The sequence below is a fragment of the Natator depressus genome, chromosome 10 (genome assembly GCF_965152275.1).
Source record: "Natator depressus isolate rNatDep1 chromosome 10, rNatDep2.hap1, whole genome shotgun sequence".
Lineage (NCBI taxonomy): Eukaryota > Metazoa > Chordata > Testudines > Cheloniidae > Natator > Natator depressus.
The window spans coordinates 32777513-32795289 of record NC_134243.1 but is presented as its reverse complement, the minus strand read 5'-3'; the positions used below and the strand labels follow the sequence as shown (position 1 = coordinate 32795289).

Here is a 17777-nt window from a genome sequence, read left to right as displayed (position 1 = left end):
GCGTGAGGGCGGGCACCCGCGGGGGGCGGGCAAGGGGCAACCAGGCCGGGGGGATGGGCACTCGCTGCGGGAAGGGAGCTTTGTAAGCTGCGGGCGCTGCCCTCGCAGCCCCTCGCGAAGGCAGCGAGCGGACGAACCCCGCCCGCAGCTCCGCACCGCCTCTCTGCGCCGCCCCAGGGAGGGGGGCGGTTCCTGTCAGGCGCTCAGGGGTCGCCCAGGCAATGTGACATCATCAGCGCGCGCCGCGTCTGTGCGGTCGTCGGACTTTCCGCTCACAGCTGCCGCGCGCGTGTTGCGTGCGCCCAGGAGAGCGAGCGAGCGAGCGGCCGGCCCGGCATGGCCCGGGCGATGCTGTTGCGTGGGAGCCGCCTGCGGGCCCTGCTGCGGGCGGGGAGCGCCGCGCGGCTGCGGGCGCCGGCGGCAGGTGAGGGCGGGGCTGTCCCGGCGTCGCGCGGCTCGGGGGCTGGTTGGTGGGGGAGGGGAGCCGGGAGGATCGGGGCCTGGCGGGCCCCGCGGCGGCTGCAGCCGGCTCGGACCTGCCGAGGAGCCGCTGTTGCCTTGGCCTGGCGCCCAGGGCTGTAGGGCCTCACCCCGCAGCTCGAGTCCGAGGGTGGCGCCGGGCTAGCAGAGGAGCTGGCGGCCCCTGCCGGGAGCACGTGGGCGCTGGAAGAGTCTCTGCCGGGACCTGTCGTCTGCAGCCGGCACCGCGAATCGCCATGAACGTGTTAACCCCCAGCCTGCTGCTGGGGCAGTCGTGTGGCTGGCTCTCCCGCAGCGCCTGGCTGCGGTAAAAGACACCCGCGTTTCTAGGTGCCGCCTGCCAGCCAGGGTAGAGACTGGAACAGCCAAAAGCAGAGGGGCAAATGTGAATGAACTCGGCCAGTGGTACAAGCAGGGGAAACCTCTTCCCCTGTTTCTTCGGCGTTCTAAAGCGCAGCTTGACCTGCACCGGGTTTACATTCTGGTGTAAATCACTGCAGTAGAAATGGGAGCGCAGAGTCCAAACTGATCTTCAGACCTTTCTATTTGAAAATTGTTATACTGGAACGTCCCTAATTCACATTTACCTGGTGACCCATCACAAATTCCTCCCATGTATAAATGAGTAAGAAAGTGAACAAACACAATTGAAAATAAAATTGTGTTATGGAGTGTACTCTAGTTCATTTATTTTGAGAAGGGTAACTTAGGGTACCATGAAGTATTCTACATAATTAAAACCAATACAGTGTGGTATGTTTTCTGAATTTAATTACATCTTGGTGATTTATAAGACTTCTTTACAGCACTTGGCTACTTAATCTTTAGTGGGATGTGGAGAAAATTGCTGAAATTCTTGTGAGGATGTATGTATCTGGTGAAGTGAGATGGTCCCTACGTGTAGAAGGTAGTTTGACACTTAATTCTAAAGAACAGGAGACATAAAAAGGGAGCTAGTGGAGTGACCAATCTTGTTAAAATAATAAATAAAAATGAACCTTGCTTGGACAAATGACCTTTAGCGACCTTCCTTCATACCAGTTTGCCTCCTTTTTAAAAAATACCTTTGAGGAAGCCAACAACTTAGATACAGTCTGCTTAGCTGAGTAGGATTCAGTCTTTTTACTGGCAAGTTTCCAGCAGTAAGCAGTCCTAAACGCAGGCTGAGCAGTCAGGTTTGTTAGGAAAAAATGACCATATGATTTCACTTGAGATCACTGTTGGGAACTGCATTGGAAGAAATTTGCAGTACAGCTGCCTGACCAGTGGCTCCATCACTGCATGCCAGTCCCTTAATCTTCAGAAGCACAAATTTACTCATTAAAGTGACAGGAACAGACTCTGAACCAGTCAACACACGGTGTCTGTCTACTGGCAGGGTATTGTGGGACGTGCCCATCGTGATGCACAAAGCATTGGGTGATTACCAGAGCTTAATTTGTAGTCTAAAAATTGCCTCTTACCAACCCTGTAGAATGAAAGACTATAACAGGGTTCAAAAAAGAGCTAGATAAGTTCATGGAGGATAGGTCCATCAATGGATATTAGCCAGGATGGGCAGGGCTGGTGTCCCTAGCCTCTGTTTGCTAGAAGCTGGGAATGGGCGACGGGATGGATCATTGGGTGATTACCTGTTCTGTTCATTCCATCTGGGGCACCTGGCATTGGCCACTGTTGGAAGACAGGATACTGGGGTAGACGGACCTTGGTCTAACCCAGTATGGCTGTAGGAAATCAACCTTTTGGTGTGAGGGCCTTTCTTTCTTTCCTTCAACTCTGGGTACTGAACTCACCAGCATGGGGAATTTTTAACTTTCTGTAGAGAAATGATTTTTAAAAGTTTTCATACAGGCATGTTCTCCTTCACCGTACAGCTCTGAACTCTACATTTTCTGCTATCCCTGCTGGACTGCTTACTGCACACACAGAAAAGGTGTCTCAGGATTTTAATCCTGTCACTCAGGGACCATGTATTCATGAGTATTTGTACTGTGCCTAGTACAATTATAGATATGTAGGGCTGGAAGGGACCTCAGGAGGACATCTAGTCCAGACCCCTGTGTCAAGGGAGGACTAATACCTAGACTGTCCGTGCCAGGTGTTTGTCTACTTGTTTTTAAATACCTCCAATGACTCCACAACCTCCCTAGGTAAACTAGTGGTTATCGATCCTTATCGTTAGAAAGTTTTTCCTAATATACAACCTAAACCTCCCTTGCTGTAAACTAAGCTGAGTACTTCTTGTCCTACCCTCGGTGGACATGGACAATAATTGATCACTATCCTCTTTATAACAATCTTTTTGTTACTATTGTGCCCCCTCAGCCTTCTCTTCTGAAGACTAAACATGTCCAGTTCTTTCAACATTTCCTTTAAACCTCTTCATTTTTGTTGCTGTCCTCTGGACTCCAATTGGTCCACATCTTTCTTGGAGTGTTCTGTCCAAAATTGGACACAATGCTCCAGCTGATGCCTCACCAGTGTCAAGTAGAGTGGAACAATTACTTCCCATATCTTGTGTATGACACTCCTGTTAATGCATCTGTCATAAATATAAAGGGAAGGGTAAACACCTTTAAAATCCCTCCTGGCCAGAGGAAAAACCCTTTTACCTGTAAAGGGTTAAGAAGCTAGGATAACCTCGCTGGCACCTGACCAAAATGACCAATGAGGAGACAAGATGTTTTCAAAGCTGGAGTGGGGGAGAAACAAATGTTCTCTCGGTCTGTGTGATGCTTTTTGCCAGGAACAGAACAAGAGTGGAGTCTTAGAACTTAGTAAGCAATCTAGCTAGATATGTGTTAGATTCGGTTTTGTTTAAATGGTTGATAAAATAAGTTGTGCTGAATGGAATATACATTCCGTTTTTGTGTCTTTTTGTAACTTAAGGTTTTGCCTAGAGGGTTTCTCTGTGTTTTGAATCTGATTACCCTGTAAGGTATTTACCATCCTGATTCTACAGAGATGATTCTTTTACGTTTTCTTCAATTAAAATTCTTCTTTTAAGAACCTGATTGCTTTTTCATTGTTCTTAAGATCCAAGGGTTTGGGTCTGTGTTCACCTATGCAAATCGGTGAGGATTTTTATCAAGCCTTCCCCAGGAAAGGGGGTGTAGGGTTTGGGGAGGATTTTGGGGGGAAAGACGTTTCCAAGTGGGCTCTTTCCCTGTTACATATTTGTTAGATGCTTGGTGGTGGCAGCAATAAAGTCCAAGGGCAAAAGGTAAAATAGTTTGTATCTTGGGGAAGTTTTAACCTAAGCTGGTAAAAATAAGCTGAGGGGGTTTTTCATGCAGGTCCCCACATCTGTACCCTAGAGTTCAGAGTGGGGAAGGAACCTTGGCAACATCCCACAGTGACATTTGTGGGATGACATATTCTCAACAGCATCACGTTGTTGACTCATTCAGTGGGGGCCCAGTTCTGAGTGGGAGCTTTGGGTGACCCTTGCAATACAAGTAAAGTTTGTGATCTAATTTGAATTTGACTGGTACAGAGATTTTGAAGTAGATTTTCGCATCCCATCTCCATAACCACTCCTTTTTATGTATTAAGAGTAAGTGATTTCTCTTCTGTGAACATTTATTCACCTTTGGGAGCTGCGAGTCCGGGATGACTCTGGGCTGGTTTGGCTCTCTGAGGACAGTGACTGAGCTGGCCCAGTGCTCTGACAGTAGTGCCTCACCCTGGCATCTCTCAGTCCCTGGATTTGCAAAGTTTGAGCACTGCAGGGGAAGTGTGCTGAGTCCCATGGAGGAGGAGGAGTGGCATTCATTGGCTCCAGAGGCATCTATGTCTCTCCTCTGACTGGAGGGCAGTCGCAATGGCGTAGGGCAGGGGAGGGCAAACTACGGCCCGTGGGCCAGATCCAGCCCATCAGGGCTTTCAGTCCGGCCTGCGGGATTGCCAGCCCCATGGTGCAGCAGAGCTAAGGCAGGCTCCCTGCCTGCCTGCCCTCTCCCTGTACTGCTCCCAGAAGTGGCCAGTACCACGTCCCTGCGGCCCCTGGGGGGAAGGGGGGGCAGAGGGCTCCATGCGCTGCCCTCACCTGCAGGCACTGCCCTCTGCAGTTCCCGTTGGGTGGGAACAGGAACGGGGAACCACAGCCAGTGGGAGGTTTGGGGATGGTATCCACAGGTGAGGGCAGCGCACGGTGGAGCTGCCTGCCCCACCCCACAACCAGGAGCCAATGCCGGACATGCTGGCCACTTCTAGGAGTGGCATGGGGCCAGGGCCGGCAGGGAGCCTGCCTTAGGCCCGCTGCGCGCTGCTGCCACCCTGGAGCTGTTCGAGGTAAGCGGCGCTAGGCCGGAGCCCGCACCCTGAATCCCCTCCTGCATCCCGACCCTCTCCCCTGAGCCTTTTAAACCCCTGCCTTGAGCCCCCTGCTACACCCCTCCTGCATCCCAACCCTCTGAGCCCCCTGCCGCACCCCGCATGCCTTCTGCACCCCAACCCCCTGCCCTGAGCCCCCTTCCTGCACACAGCACACCATCCCACACCCCGCACTCCCTCCCGCACCCCAACCCCCTGCTCCAGCCCTACATTCATGGCCCTGCATACAATTTCCCCACCCAGATGTGGCCCTTGGGCCAAAAAGTTTGCCCACCTCTGGTGTAGGGTCTGGAGGGTGGAGTTGTGAAGATTCTGGAACTTCAAGGACTGGCATGAGAGAATGATGGAATAATTCAGTTTGTCATGGATTAGGTATCTACACAGGGCAAACCCAGCATGAATAGTAGGAGGGCTGCAGATCAGGAGTGAGGGGCATTGGCAGAGCTGTGGTCAGAACTGGAGTAGTAGGGGATGCTGCATTTTAGAACTATAGGGCATTGACAGAACTGTGTGTGGAAGCTTTTGTAGCATCTTCCAGCTCTGGGTTTGGGTGTAGTCCTTCGCTTTAGCGAACAGCATCTTCCCCTGCAACCTAAAAGCATGTAATAAAATGAGAAAATAAGGAAGAGACTTTTTGTTTTGGTGCCTATATTGTATGAGTCTGTAGCAGTATAATACTTAACACACAGCAGAGGTTATGAGAAAGGGGGGCTTAGCTGCTTGTGTTGTCTGAAGTGAATGAAGCACAGTGACCATATGATGCTATATGATATGGTCTATCATATAGGAAAATCTATATGATAGACCATAACTCTATAGGAAAATCATGTTTCAGTGGGTTTTTCTCATCATGGCTGATTTATGCTGAAATAATGTGATAACTTCTTGGTCTGGCAGCTGTGTCAGAGTAATGTTTGGGAAGTGCTTGATCTTCATGCTTTGGTGCTGCTTTATTAAAAATGCTTAGTAACAACGTGCTTATCCTCAGTTACATGGAGGGGATCACAGTGGAATTACTTTATCACAACATCCAACACTAAGAGCACTTAGATTCCTAGAGTCCAGGTCATTCCGCTGTTTTGAGAAAAATGAGACACAAAATTTAAAGGAAATTTCAAAAGGCCATGGTATTTTCCCAGTAAATACAGTTATAGTATATTCTATTTAGGTTTTTAATACCACACTGATCACGGTAGTATGTAAGTCCCATCTGGTTGTGCATTAACTGATATGACTTGTGTCATTTGTTGTTTGTTCTCTCATGCTTTCCCCACAAGGAGAAGCATGTGAAGAGGAGTGTCTTGTTTTGATAGTTTTTGTTTTGTTTTGTTTGTTATATATGTTGCTTTGTGTTTACATCAGAGAAGGCAAGGCTAAAGAAATGCACTTTGCACTTGGAGCAGCAAGTGGGGAGGGAGATTTGTGGTAGTCCTTAATTCTTGGTAGAGTTCATTCTGTATTTCTGGACCGTCTCCCCATAGAAAGTTCTGTCTCCAGCACAGACAAGCTTTACTTTTACTGTAGAAAGTTTGGTTGTGCCAGAGGAGTGTAGGTGACAACAATGGTCTTCGTCCCTGGCTTCAGACAATCTTTTAGATACGTTGGGTCCAGGCCATAGAACATTTTGAAGGTAAGGGCTGAGACCTTGATTTGAAATTCTATGGGAAGCCAGTGTAGACAGCGGAGAACAGGTGTGCTGTGCTCGTGTTAGTTTGTGTTGCTGAGGAGATGAAATTAGCTTTTTTTTTTTTTAGTTTTAAAGCCATATGTATGAGGTGTTAGGATATTTGTGTGAATTTGCTGGCATGCACTGCTCTAGAATATGAGAGAGATCCTGGTTCTGGTCAGCCAAGTGCCTGTATTTGTCAGCTGTCCCTATACAGCAAAGCATTTAAATACATTTTTAACACTGGGCAAGTGTTAATTCACATTAACTTCAATAGACTTGAAGCACATGCTTAATCTTAAGGAAGCGCATTGATATTTTGCTGAATGGGCTTGCTAAAGCAGGTGGGGGCTGTGACAGTTTACCTCTACTAATGCACCCCATCTCTGATCTGCAGCATCCCCTGCGATGTGAATTTTGGGTCTTCTGCAGTCCTGACAAAACCCTTGTAAACTCTTTGTTTCTCTCAGGCTTCTGGTTGTGTTAGTCTCTCTTAACATCTGGTGACAATTACTAGGTTCTCTACTTACACCAACAAATTTATTTCACTTTTAATTTAACCCTAGTATGCTCAGTTCTCCAGAGTTAAAAGGCTGTAGTAATACATTCTTTCCAGTCAGAAGAACTGGACTTCAAGTTGCTTTACAGTCTGTAGGTATTACAGCATTGGTCAGTTACCAGAAACTACACAACCCTAGCTGACTAGAGTGAGGCTGTCTTGTAGCTTATACAGGTTTGAGCATATTGTCAATGATTAACGAATACTAATGCATAACGATCTTGGAAAGGAAATAGAGCAGGGAAGTCATAGTCCCTCCATATGTCCATGATACCATTGCACCTAGGCCATTGTACTCTTCTGTCTGGACACTTTGGTTGCAGATTATAGATTATGGCAGACTGTAGAGCGTTTGGAGAAGAGCAGCATAAATGTTCAGGGCCTGAAGGAGCTGACTGAGACATTTAGCTCTTACTGGATATAGCTTGGCTAAGCAGCAAATATGTGAAGAATGTAAATGCCAAGGAGGAAAAGGATTTATTTAGGGTGGTACACGAGTAACTGAGGCACACAGTTTAGGAATACAGTATACTTCCATATATCCAAAACCCTGTTATTTGAACCCCTGCATTAGCCAAATCCTTTCCTTGCCTCCCCGCATGAATCTCATGCTGGGGGACAAGGAAGAGAATCGGATAATGCGGAGGTTCATATAACGGAGCAGAGACCCCCCTACCCGGCCCAAACTGTGAGGAGGAGGAGGAGCCGCTGGCCGTGTGGGAGGTCACCCTGCTACTGGATGGCTCCTGTGGCAGCATAGGGAGCCTTCTGCAGCCCTGCTGTCACAAGAGCGAATGAGTGGGGCTATGACAGCAGAACTGCAGAGGGCTCCCTGTGCTACCGCTGGGCTGATGACACCTGATTCCTGCAGGCACTGGGTGGGGGTGAGGCTGTGGCCCTGGTGGATAAAAATCAATGTTTTTTTTAAAAAAAATCAAAAAAATTTGGATTTTTTAAATTTAAATTGGATTTTTTTGATAAAATGCTTTTTGAGGAAAAAAACCTATCTAAAGATAGATACATTATAGCTCAAAGATATCTCATCATGGAATAGTGATTATAAATTCTAATTCTGTAGTAAGAGACAATATATTCATCTAATGTTTAAGTAAAGTTTTGTAAATGAGTTCCAATAGTTCATGGATTAGGGATGCAATTTTATGGGGTTCCAGGGGCTTCTGTATAGATTATTTAGGTTAATCTTTCTATCTACCCAATAGGACTCAGTGCTCAGTCTAGAAGATACCATCAGAGGTGCTTAGTTATGCAGTTCTCAAACTGTGGATTTGTGTTTCCAGAGATAACATGCTTGTTAACAGCAGAAATGTTTTAAAATAAATAATATATAGAGGTGAGAAATGACAGACCTCAACCCTATTGTCCCTCTGCAAATTTGTGTACATAGAGGCAATCCCTTACCTCTCTCTAAAAGTGCAAAGTTTCAAAAAGTTCAGTGAATAGAAGATTGTTGGGGGTGGATCTGGACAAGGAGAAGAAGTTTGGAGATAAATGTGAGAAGGGAGGGACAGGCAATAGAAACAAAAGTGAAACTGTTTGAGCAGCATATTCCAGAAGTCTTGAGGTCTTTCTGAGTGTAGCCTTCATTGATTTGAGATCTACCATATCATTCTCTCACTAGAAGGGAAAACCTCTAATGGCAGTAGGCCGTAAGAGAGACCCAGTTTGGGAATATTTTAATGAAGTTCCTCTACCTGTGGGTAAGACAGGCATGTGTGCAAAATGCAAACAGTGCAACAAAGAAATGCAAGGCCTGGTTTCCCGAATGACACAACATCATGAGAAGTGTTCCTTCTCAAGAGGAAGCTGCGTTGAAGATGATGAAAGGAACACGTCTGAACATGCAGGATCTTCAGGTTGGTAAACTTTTTTATTTCATACTTCTTTCTTAAGGACTGCCTGTCTTCCTTCTGGACTAGTCTTGAATTCTCATGTTTGAGCAAAAAATGTAGTTGTTACTCTATGATACTATCACTTTAGATGCAGTTGTGATAAAAAATGAATAGCTGAAATAGGCAGATCTTCCTTTTACAATTTCACCTTTAAAGTAGTACTGAGTGTCAGTGAATGCAATGAGTAATACTAAATAAGCAGTATGGTAATAATAATTAAATAACTGCATTGAATTATTTTTTTTTAGGGGAATCCATCCTCAACATGCAGGATTCTGAAGGCTATCCACTTTCAAGATCACCATCATTTTCTATAGTTTCAGAGTATTTTGCCAATAATAGTGTTTCTGTCACATCATGTATGTCACAGTATATCTTTTTAGTATTTTTACCTGTAGCAAAAAGAAAAAATCTCCATTTCCAGAAACAACCATAGTTTGTGATAAGAACCAGCCGATTACAAAAAGAGGTAATTGATGAAAAAATTGCAATAAATGGTTTATTTATGCAACAAACTCTCCTTTCCATATGATTGAGAACCCACACTTCACTAACATGGTTCAGTCATTAACCATGGATATAGTCCACCCAACAGAGCAGATGTCGCAGGCAAAGTGCTGGATAAAGCGTATGAAAGAGAAATTGAGCAGTGTGCAAAAGGTCTAGAGGGTAAAATTGTTAACCTGAGTCTTGATGGGTGGAGCAATGTCCACAATGATCCTGTTGTATGTGCTTGTGTGACAACAGAAGAAGGGAATGTCTTCCTTACAGAAACAATTGATAGATCAGGAAATGCACACCCAACAGAATACTTACAAGAAGTAGCAGTAAAAGCTATAACAAACTGTGGGGAAAAAAAATTCAAATGTCTAGTATGCAGCTTGGTGACAGACAATGCTGCAAATGTATCCAAGATGAAAAGAAATTATTTAGAAGAGAGTGAAGAGAGTCCCAAGCTAATAACATACAGTTGCAGTGCTCATTTGTTGCACCTCCTAGCCAAAGACTTCAGTGTTCCAGAAATGAAGGCTAATCTTGTTGAAATTGCAAAATACTTGGGTAACAACTGCTTTGCAGCAGCTGCTCTGAAAAAAGTGGGAGGAACCAAGACGTGCGATGGAACTCAGTAGTGGACTGTTTTGAGCACTAGATCAAGAACTGGCCTAATCTGATGACAGATTGTGAACAAAATCGTGAAAAAATAGATGGCACTGTCACAGCCAACGTTCTCAACATTGGGCTTAAGAGAAAGGTTGAACACATGCTGAGTACCCTGAAGCTTATTTCTGTAGCCCTGAACAAAATGCAGGGAAACAGCTGTTTTATTGCTGATGCTGTTGAAATTTGGAAGGAACTGAGTGAGATCTTAAAAGAGAAATATGCAATGACAAAGTTAAATTACAAGCATTAAAAAAACGAATTGGACAAACACTCTCTCCAGCTCATTTTCTTGCAGATATTCTCAATACTCGGTACCAGGGTCAAACCTTAAGTGCTGAAGAAGAGGAGTTGGCTATGACATGGACATCCAGCAGTCCCTTCATAATGCCAACTATAATAAACTTCAGAGCTAAGGGTGAACCATTCAAGAAATATATGTTTGCTGATGATATTTTAAAGAAAGTCACACCAGTGAACTGGTGGAAGTCACTTAAGCACTTAGATTCAGAGACTGTTGAAGTGATCATCTCACTTTTAACAGCAGTAGCTTCTTCTGCTGGTGTAGAAAGAATATTTTCTTTCTGTGGACTAATTCATTCCAAACTGAGAGATTGTTTGGGACCTGAAAAAGCAGGAAAGCTCGTTTTTCTTTTCCAGATTACGAATAAACAGGAAAATGAAGGTGAAGATGACTGAGTTAGCTGCAGAAGCCAGTATTTTAAGTTTCTCATATTGACCTGGCTGACAGTCGATTTAATATTGGTTTTTTGTTTTGTTTTTTAAATATTTCATTTAACTATTTTAGTTAAAAACAATTTTAACAAAAATAAACCTAATTTTAAAAAACTTGAATGTTTAACTAAATTCAAATTGCATATGCTTGTTTTGTTAAAATATTAATGTTTGCTGTTGAAGAAAAATATCCAGAATACATAACGTTGTTGTTTTAGTTAAATAATTTAAGTGTTTGTCTGGTGGTGTTCTCCTCCTAATACAGCATGGCAAGAAAATCCTCCAAATATTAATGATTAACCTGTTGAATTGGAGATAGGTCACCTCCCAATGACTTCATAAATATCTGCTTCAATTTCCTTTGGTAAATGAAATAACCAATCATTGATTTTCTGATATAGCTGTAAAACGAATCTGAAAAGTGTTCAAAATAAATCACTTTAAAAATGTTTAGTGTGTACCTTCTAAAAATGAAACCTACATCTATCTCTGAGTTGTGAAGAATATGTATTAAGGTTATAACAACCAACAAGAATGCACTTTTATGTAGAAATCCATGATTAAATCGAGTCTTCCTGACTAGTGATTTAAATCAAATCCACCCTGGCTCCTGCCCTCTTCATTATTCAAACTCCCAGTTGTCCAAAAAAATCTGTGTCCCCCTTGCTATTCTGATAATCAGGACTATACTGTAATGGGATGGTGAGGACTGAGATACTGGAGAAATAGACAACCCACCTGAAAATCTGAAGTAGGAAATGGGATTGGGGGGAGGGTGATAGGATGGATTGATTACCTGATGGGTTTTTTCCATCTACAGTTCCTGTCAGTTTGTGGAAGAATAGACAATGCCATTGAAACTGCAGGGAGATCTTATTTAGGTTAGAAAATAACTAGCCCAGTTTAACTTGACCAGGAAGTTGGAGATAGCACTCCTACACTTGCAAAAGTGCCACAGGATTTTTTTAAATAATTCAAGATGATCAGTATTTGAAGTTTCACATTTTATCCAAAATATAGCACTGCCTGCAAGCATCATGCTGTGGCAGTGACCACTATGAGGGGAACTTCCAAGGAACTGTCTTTGGTTCTAAAGGCCTTGGAAATTTCCTAGGCGAATACTGACCATGCTTAAGAGATCTGACAAGATGACAGGCTAAGGGAATCTGAAAGCTCATATACTGTGATAACAGTTGCAACTTCCCTTGCTTTCTTACAGCTGCATTGTCAAACCTGCGAATAGTATCAGAGTTAATGAGAATGTGCTGGTGAGTTTCAAGTGCAGTAAAATGCAAGAAGTAGTGGGTTTTGGCAGCTTCCTCCCTGAATCTCCCTGTATGCTGGGCTCTTAGCAGCCTCTGCTCATCACGGTTTCCTTGGAGTTTGTGTGGCTCCTAATCACCAAGTGGCTTGATGCTGCTGCTTTGTAGGCTGTCACTATGGTCTGTGGATTCCCTTTGTGGTATGAGGAAGAGATGTAACACAGGGAACCCTAGTGCAGATAAGGCCAACTTTTCTGGGCAGTTCATCTCCTCTATAGAGGGAATACTTGATGGCTTGTTAGCAGTCATGTCTGAGGAGGAGCTGTGTGTCTGGGATTGGGTAGCTTGGTCTGCATCCCGCTCAAGCACTGCTTGAATGTTGCCTTTTAAAAATGTCCTTGAGGCCTGCTGGAAAGAGCCAGGTGTGTGCCCTGCTCTGTGGGGTGAGAAATGAGGACAGTGACTTAGGCCTCATCTACCCTAGAAAATTAGGTCGGCATAACTACGTTGCTCAGGCAAGTGAAAAATCCACTCCCCTGAACAGCGTAGTTAAACTGACCTAAGTCCCCATGTAGACTGTGCTCTTCCATTGACCTGCCTACCGCCTCTCAAGGATGTGGATTACCTACCCTGACAGGAGAACCGCTCCAGTCAATGTGAGTAGTCCACACTGAAGTGCTGTAGTGGTGCAGCGGTGCCCCTGCAGTGTTTTAAGTATACACAATTTTATAGGCTGAATTAAAGTGATGCAAGAGAGATGACTTCCCCTGCTTAGAAGGGCTGTCACTTCTTCTCTTCATCCATACCAGGCTCAGCTGCAGTCCTGTCAAATCTCATCGGTTAAGCAGGTTGAGGCCCGCGCAGTACTTGAATGGGAGACTTCTCAGGAATACTTTAGAGCAGTGGTTTTCAAACTGGGTTATGCGTCCCCTAAAGAGTATGTGAGCTCTTGTCGGGGGTATGCAAGAAAAATCCTGTAATGGCGGACAATATGCTTTATTTAGTAAGACTTGGCAATCTAATCATAGGTATATTATGACCCTATCTCAGAAGGGGATACATAGTAGACTACGTTATATGGAAAGGGGTACACAGCCTAAAAAGTTTGAAAACCACTGCTTTACGGCTTGTCTACGCTTAAAATGCTACAGTGGCAAACGGGGTAGTGGTGACACCCCTTGGAGGCTTCCTGACCACCCAAAGCCCCATCCCTAATACATCATGCTCTAACATGGCACAGCTTGGGGCTGATATCCAAAGTTAGACAAGGCATGTGAGTTAATTCCACTTTGTCTCTGGGTGTCAGGAGCTTTGCTTCCCAAGCTGTTTTTGTGTGTGTGGCTTTTCCTTGCTAGTTCTGAGAGCACTTTCTCACTTATTCTGCATATATAAATGGCCATGGTTCTGTGGCTTGAAATTGCTGTGGGTCCCTCCTCTGCTGGCCAAGCAGGGGTTTCACAGGAGGCAAATGATCTGAAAAAGCTGCAGCTTGAATTTAACAGTTTTTGTCTTTGGCTGACACAATGCCAACTATTAATTAATGATATTAAGACCAAATGTTATACAGATCCAAAAATAACCTTGGAATTGATTGATGATGATTTATTCATTGTGCTTTGGAGAGAGAGAGGCAGAAGATGTGACTAGGCCAAGAATTATAAATATTTGGGGTTTCCAGAGAGATCCAGCACTTGTGTGTGGGGGCAGCATTCTGTTTGTGTATATGGGGTGAATAGTCTCTCAGGACTTGCTGTTTGTAAACCTGATGACAGAAGTTGACTTGAGAATGGGAGGAAAATGCCAGCGGATTGTTTTTCCTTTTGGGTCATTGGAGGCAGTGACTGGGCAAAGCTCCTCTCATATTCCGTGATTCCTGAGTGTGGGTGTATTTGCAGATTTTTTTGTTTGTTTGTTCTGCACCACAGGGTTAAAATGTCAGAGTGTAAAGCCCAGGCTGGCTCAGGCATTGCCTGTGTCTCTTCCTGAGCTGACCCTTCTCTTAGGGTATGTCTACACTACGAAATTAGGTTGAATTTATAGAAGTCGATTTTTAGGAAGCGATTTTATACAGCCGATTGTGTGTGTCCCCACTAAGCACATTAAGTCGGCAGAGTGCGTCCACAGTACCGTGGCTAGCGTTGACTTTCGGAGTGTTGCACTGTGGGTAGCTATCCCACAGTTCCTGCAGTCTCCACTGCCCATTGGAATTCTGGGTTGAGCTCCCAATGCCTGATGGGGCAAAAACATTGTTGCTGGTGGTTTTGAGTGCATGTCGTCAGTCACCCCTCCCTCCGTGAAAGCAACGGCAGACAATCGTTTCGCCTCTTTTTTCTGTGCAGACTCCATACTGCTGTCAGCAGACAGTGCAGTAGGACTGCTAACCGTCGTCATCCACCATTTCCGCTGCAACTCTGCTCTCCTGCTCTCCTGGTGCCATGAATCCACCTCGCAGGTCCTCTCGTCGTTCTGTATAAATATCTATTCTCGTGGCATCCATCGTCATCCACCGCTTCCGCTGCAACTCTGCTCTCCTGCAGACGCCATACCATGACAAGCATGGAGCCCGCTCAGCTCACCGCTGCTGTTTTGAGCATTGTAAACACCTCGTGCATTTTCCTGGAGTATGTGCAGAACCGGGCTAAGAGACGCCAGCATGACGGCGATTTTGATGAGGACATGGACACAGACGTTCCTGAAAGCACGGGCTGTGGCAGCTGGGACATCACGGTGGCATAGGGCTGGTTGATACAGTGGAACGCCGATTCTGGGCCCGGCAAACAAACACAGACCAGTGGTGTTGTACCAATAAATTAAAAACCAGCAGGATCTTATTAAAGGGAAAAAGGCAAAATACCACATTTATTGTGAATACAGAAAGAATCATAGTAAGCAGTTAGTTACATTCCATTCAATCTCATCTTTATTCACTCATTCATTCATACACACACACACAGGTTCTGCAAGGTTGTTATCATAGTAAGCAGTTAGTTATAGCTATAACATTCCATTCAATCTCATATTTATTCACACATTCACACACACACACACACACACACACACACAGGTTCTGCAAGGTTGTCATTATAGTTACCAGCCTTAGAGTTGCTCATGCCAAGCCACTGGCCAGGTGGCCTGGACATGAGGAGGGAGCAGGGCCTTGTCAGATGCTCATCTGATGCTCCTGGAAGTTGGTTTGCAGAATCAGACCCCAAAATTCTCACTTTTTTAGAGTCTATTTTTATAGGAATTTCTTCCTATGCCAGTCTATGGGAATTGCTTCATCATGCTGTTGCTGAATCAATCAGCAGATAGCACATTCCTGACGGCTCCGTGCTGCTAGATGTTATCTTGTTCTTTGGTTCTCCCATTCTTGAGGCTGTTGGGTGGATTCCAGTCTGCCCTCCGGGGTCCTCTGGTTATTTCCACTTGACGCCTTCTTCAGCCGATGGACACTGGATTCTTAGGCTGGCACCTCCCTGATCATTCAGTTCTTATCCACACCAAGCATCCATCCACATCCATCCTCTATCTCTATTTTAATCACAGTTGTTAATACAACAAAAGGGCGGGGAGTCTCTGGGTGCTGTGTCTGTTGTTAGAGTATTGCTTTGAGTCTCTCTCTGTGAATTGCTTTGAGAACAGACTCTGTCTTAGAATGTACTAACGCAATTAGCAGCTTGCAAGTTTCACATACAGAGGGAGAGAAACAGTACCAAAAACCAAGAGACCTCTTAATTAGTAATACCCTGGAATTTAAACTATGGGGAATCAAACTCATTTGTGATTTTAATACAGAACTTCTTTAATATGATCCAACAGTGGGACCGCATAGTGTTGCAGGCCTGGGATGATTCCCAGTGGCTGCGAAACTTTTGCATGCGTAAGGGCACTTCCATGGATCTTTGTGACTTGCTTTCGCCTGCCCTGAAGTGCTGGAATACCAAGATGAGAGTAGCCCTCACAGTTGAGAAGTGAGTGGCGATAGCCCTCTGGAAGCTTGCAACACCAGGCAGCTACTGGTCAGTTGGGAATCAATTTGGAGTGGTCAAATCTACTGTGGGGGCTGCTGTGATCCAAGTAGCCAACGCAATCACTGAGTCGCTGCTATCAAGGGCAGTGACTCTGGGAATTGTACAGGTCAGAGTGGATGGCTTTGCTGCCAATGAGGTTCCCTAACTGTGGTGGGGCGACAGACGGAATGCATATCCCTATCTTGGGACCGGACCACCTTGGCAGCCAGTACGTAAACCGCAAGGGGTACTTTTCAATGGTGCTGCAAGCACTGGTGGATCACAAGGGATGTTTCACTGATGTCAACGTGGGATGGCCGGGAAAGGTACATGACGCTCGCATCTTTAGGAACTCCGGGCTGTTCGAGCAGCTGCAAGAAGGGACTTAATTCCCAGACCAGAAAATTACTGTTGGGGATGTTGAAATACCAATAGTTATCCTTGGGGACCCAGCCTACCCCTTAATGCCATGGCTCATGAAGCCATACACAGGCACCCTGGACAGTAGTAAGGAGCAGTTTAACTATAGGCTGAGCAAGTGCAGAATGGTGGTAGAATGTGCCTTTGGACATTTAAAAGCTTGCTGGGGCTGTTTGCTGACTAGGTCAGACCTTAGCGCAACCAACATTCCCATTGTTATTGCTGCTTGCTGTGTGCTCCATAATATCTGTGAGAATAAGGGGGAGACTTTTATGGCAGGGTGGGCGGTTGAGGCAAATCGCCTGGCATCCGATTTTGAGCAGCCAGACACCAGGGCGATTAGGAGAGCATGTCTGGGCGCCCTGCGCATCAGAGAAGCTTTGAAAACCAGTTTCATGACTGACCAGGCTACGGTGTGACAGTTCTGTTTGTTTCTCCTTGATGAAAACCTGCCCCCTTGGTTCACTCTACTTCCCTGTAAGCCAACCGACCTCCCCCCTTTGATCTCCGCTTTCAGAGGCAATAAAGTCATTATTCTTTCAAAATCATGCATTCTTTATTAATTCATCACACAAATAGGGGGAAAACTCGCAAGGTAGCCCGGGAGGGGTGGGTGAGGAGGGAGGCACTGGGTGGGGTGGTGGTTGAGGTGAGGAGGGAAGGACAAGGCCATACTACAGTTCAAAACTTATTGAATACCAGCCTTCTGTTGCTTGGGCAATCCTCTGGGGTGGAGTGGCTGGGTGCCTGTAGCCTCCCCCCCCCCCCCCCCCCCCGGTGTTCTTGGGAGCGTCTGTGTGAGGAGGATATGGAACTTGAAACTTGGGAAGGAGGGCAGGCGGGTATACAGGGGCTGCAGCGGCGGTATGTGCTCCTGCTGCCTTTCTTGCAGCTCCGCCAGACACCTGAGCATGTCAGTTTGCTCCCCCATTAGGCTCAGCATTGCATCCTGCCTCCTCTCAGCGTGCTCCTCCCTCCTCTCAGCGTGTTCATTTAACGCTTTGCTGGACTCTGCCATTGTTTGCCTCCATGCATTCTGCTGAGCTCTGAGAACATGTCATCGCGAGTGTGTTTTTTCCGCCTTCTAATCTGTGCTAGCCTCTGGGATGGAGATGATAGGGGGAGCTCAGAAACATTTGCTGCTGCAGGAGGGAAAAAAGGGAGAGTAGTATTTAAAAAGATACATTTTAGAGAACAAAGGGAAAACTATTTCACACTGAATCAAGCGATTCACATTACACA

General features: G+C 45.5%; 1 protein-coding gene across 1 annotated transcript in view; it reads left to right on the top strand.

The window, feature by feature from the left end:
• The first annotated feature begins 321 nt into the window (after positions 1–321).
• The window catches only part of TRAP1 (TNF receptor associated protein 1), a 79097-nt gene continuing 61641 nt past the window's right edge, over positions 322–17777 (top strand). Inside the window, exon 1 of the mRNA XM_074965682.1 lies at positions 322–424. Within this exon, the coding sequence (XP_074821783.1) occupies positions 337–424 (88 nt within the window). The 5' untranslated portion in view covers positions 322–336. The remainder of the gene's footprint in view (positions 425–17777) is intronic.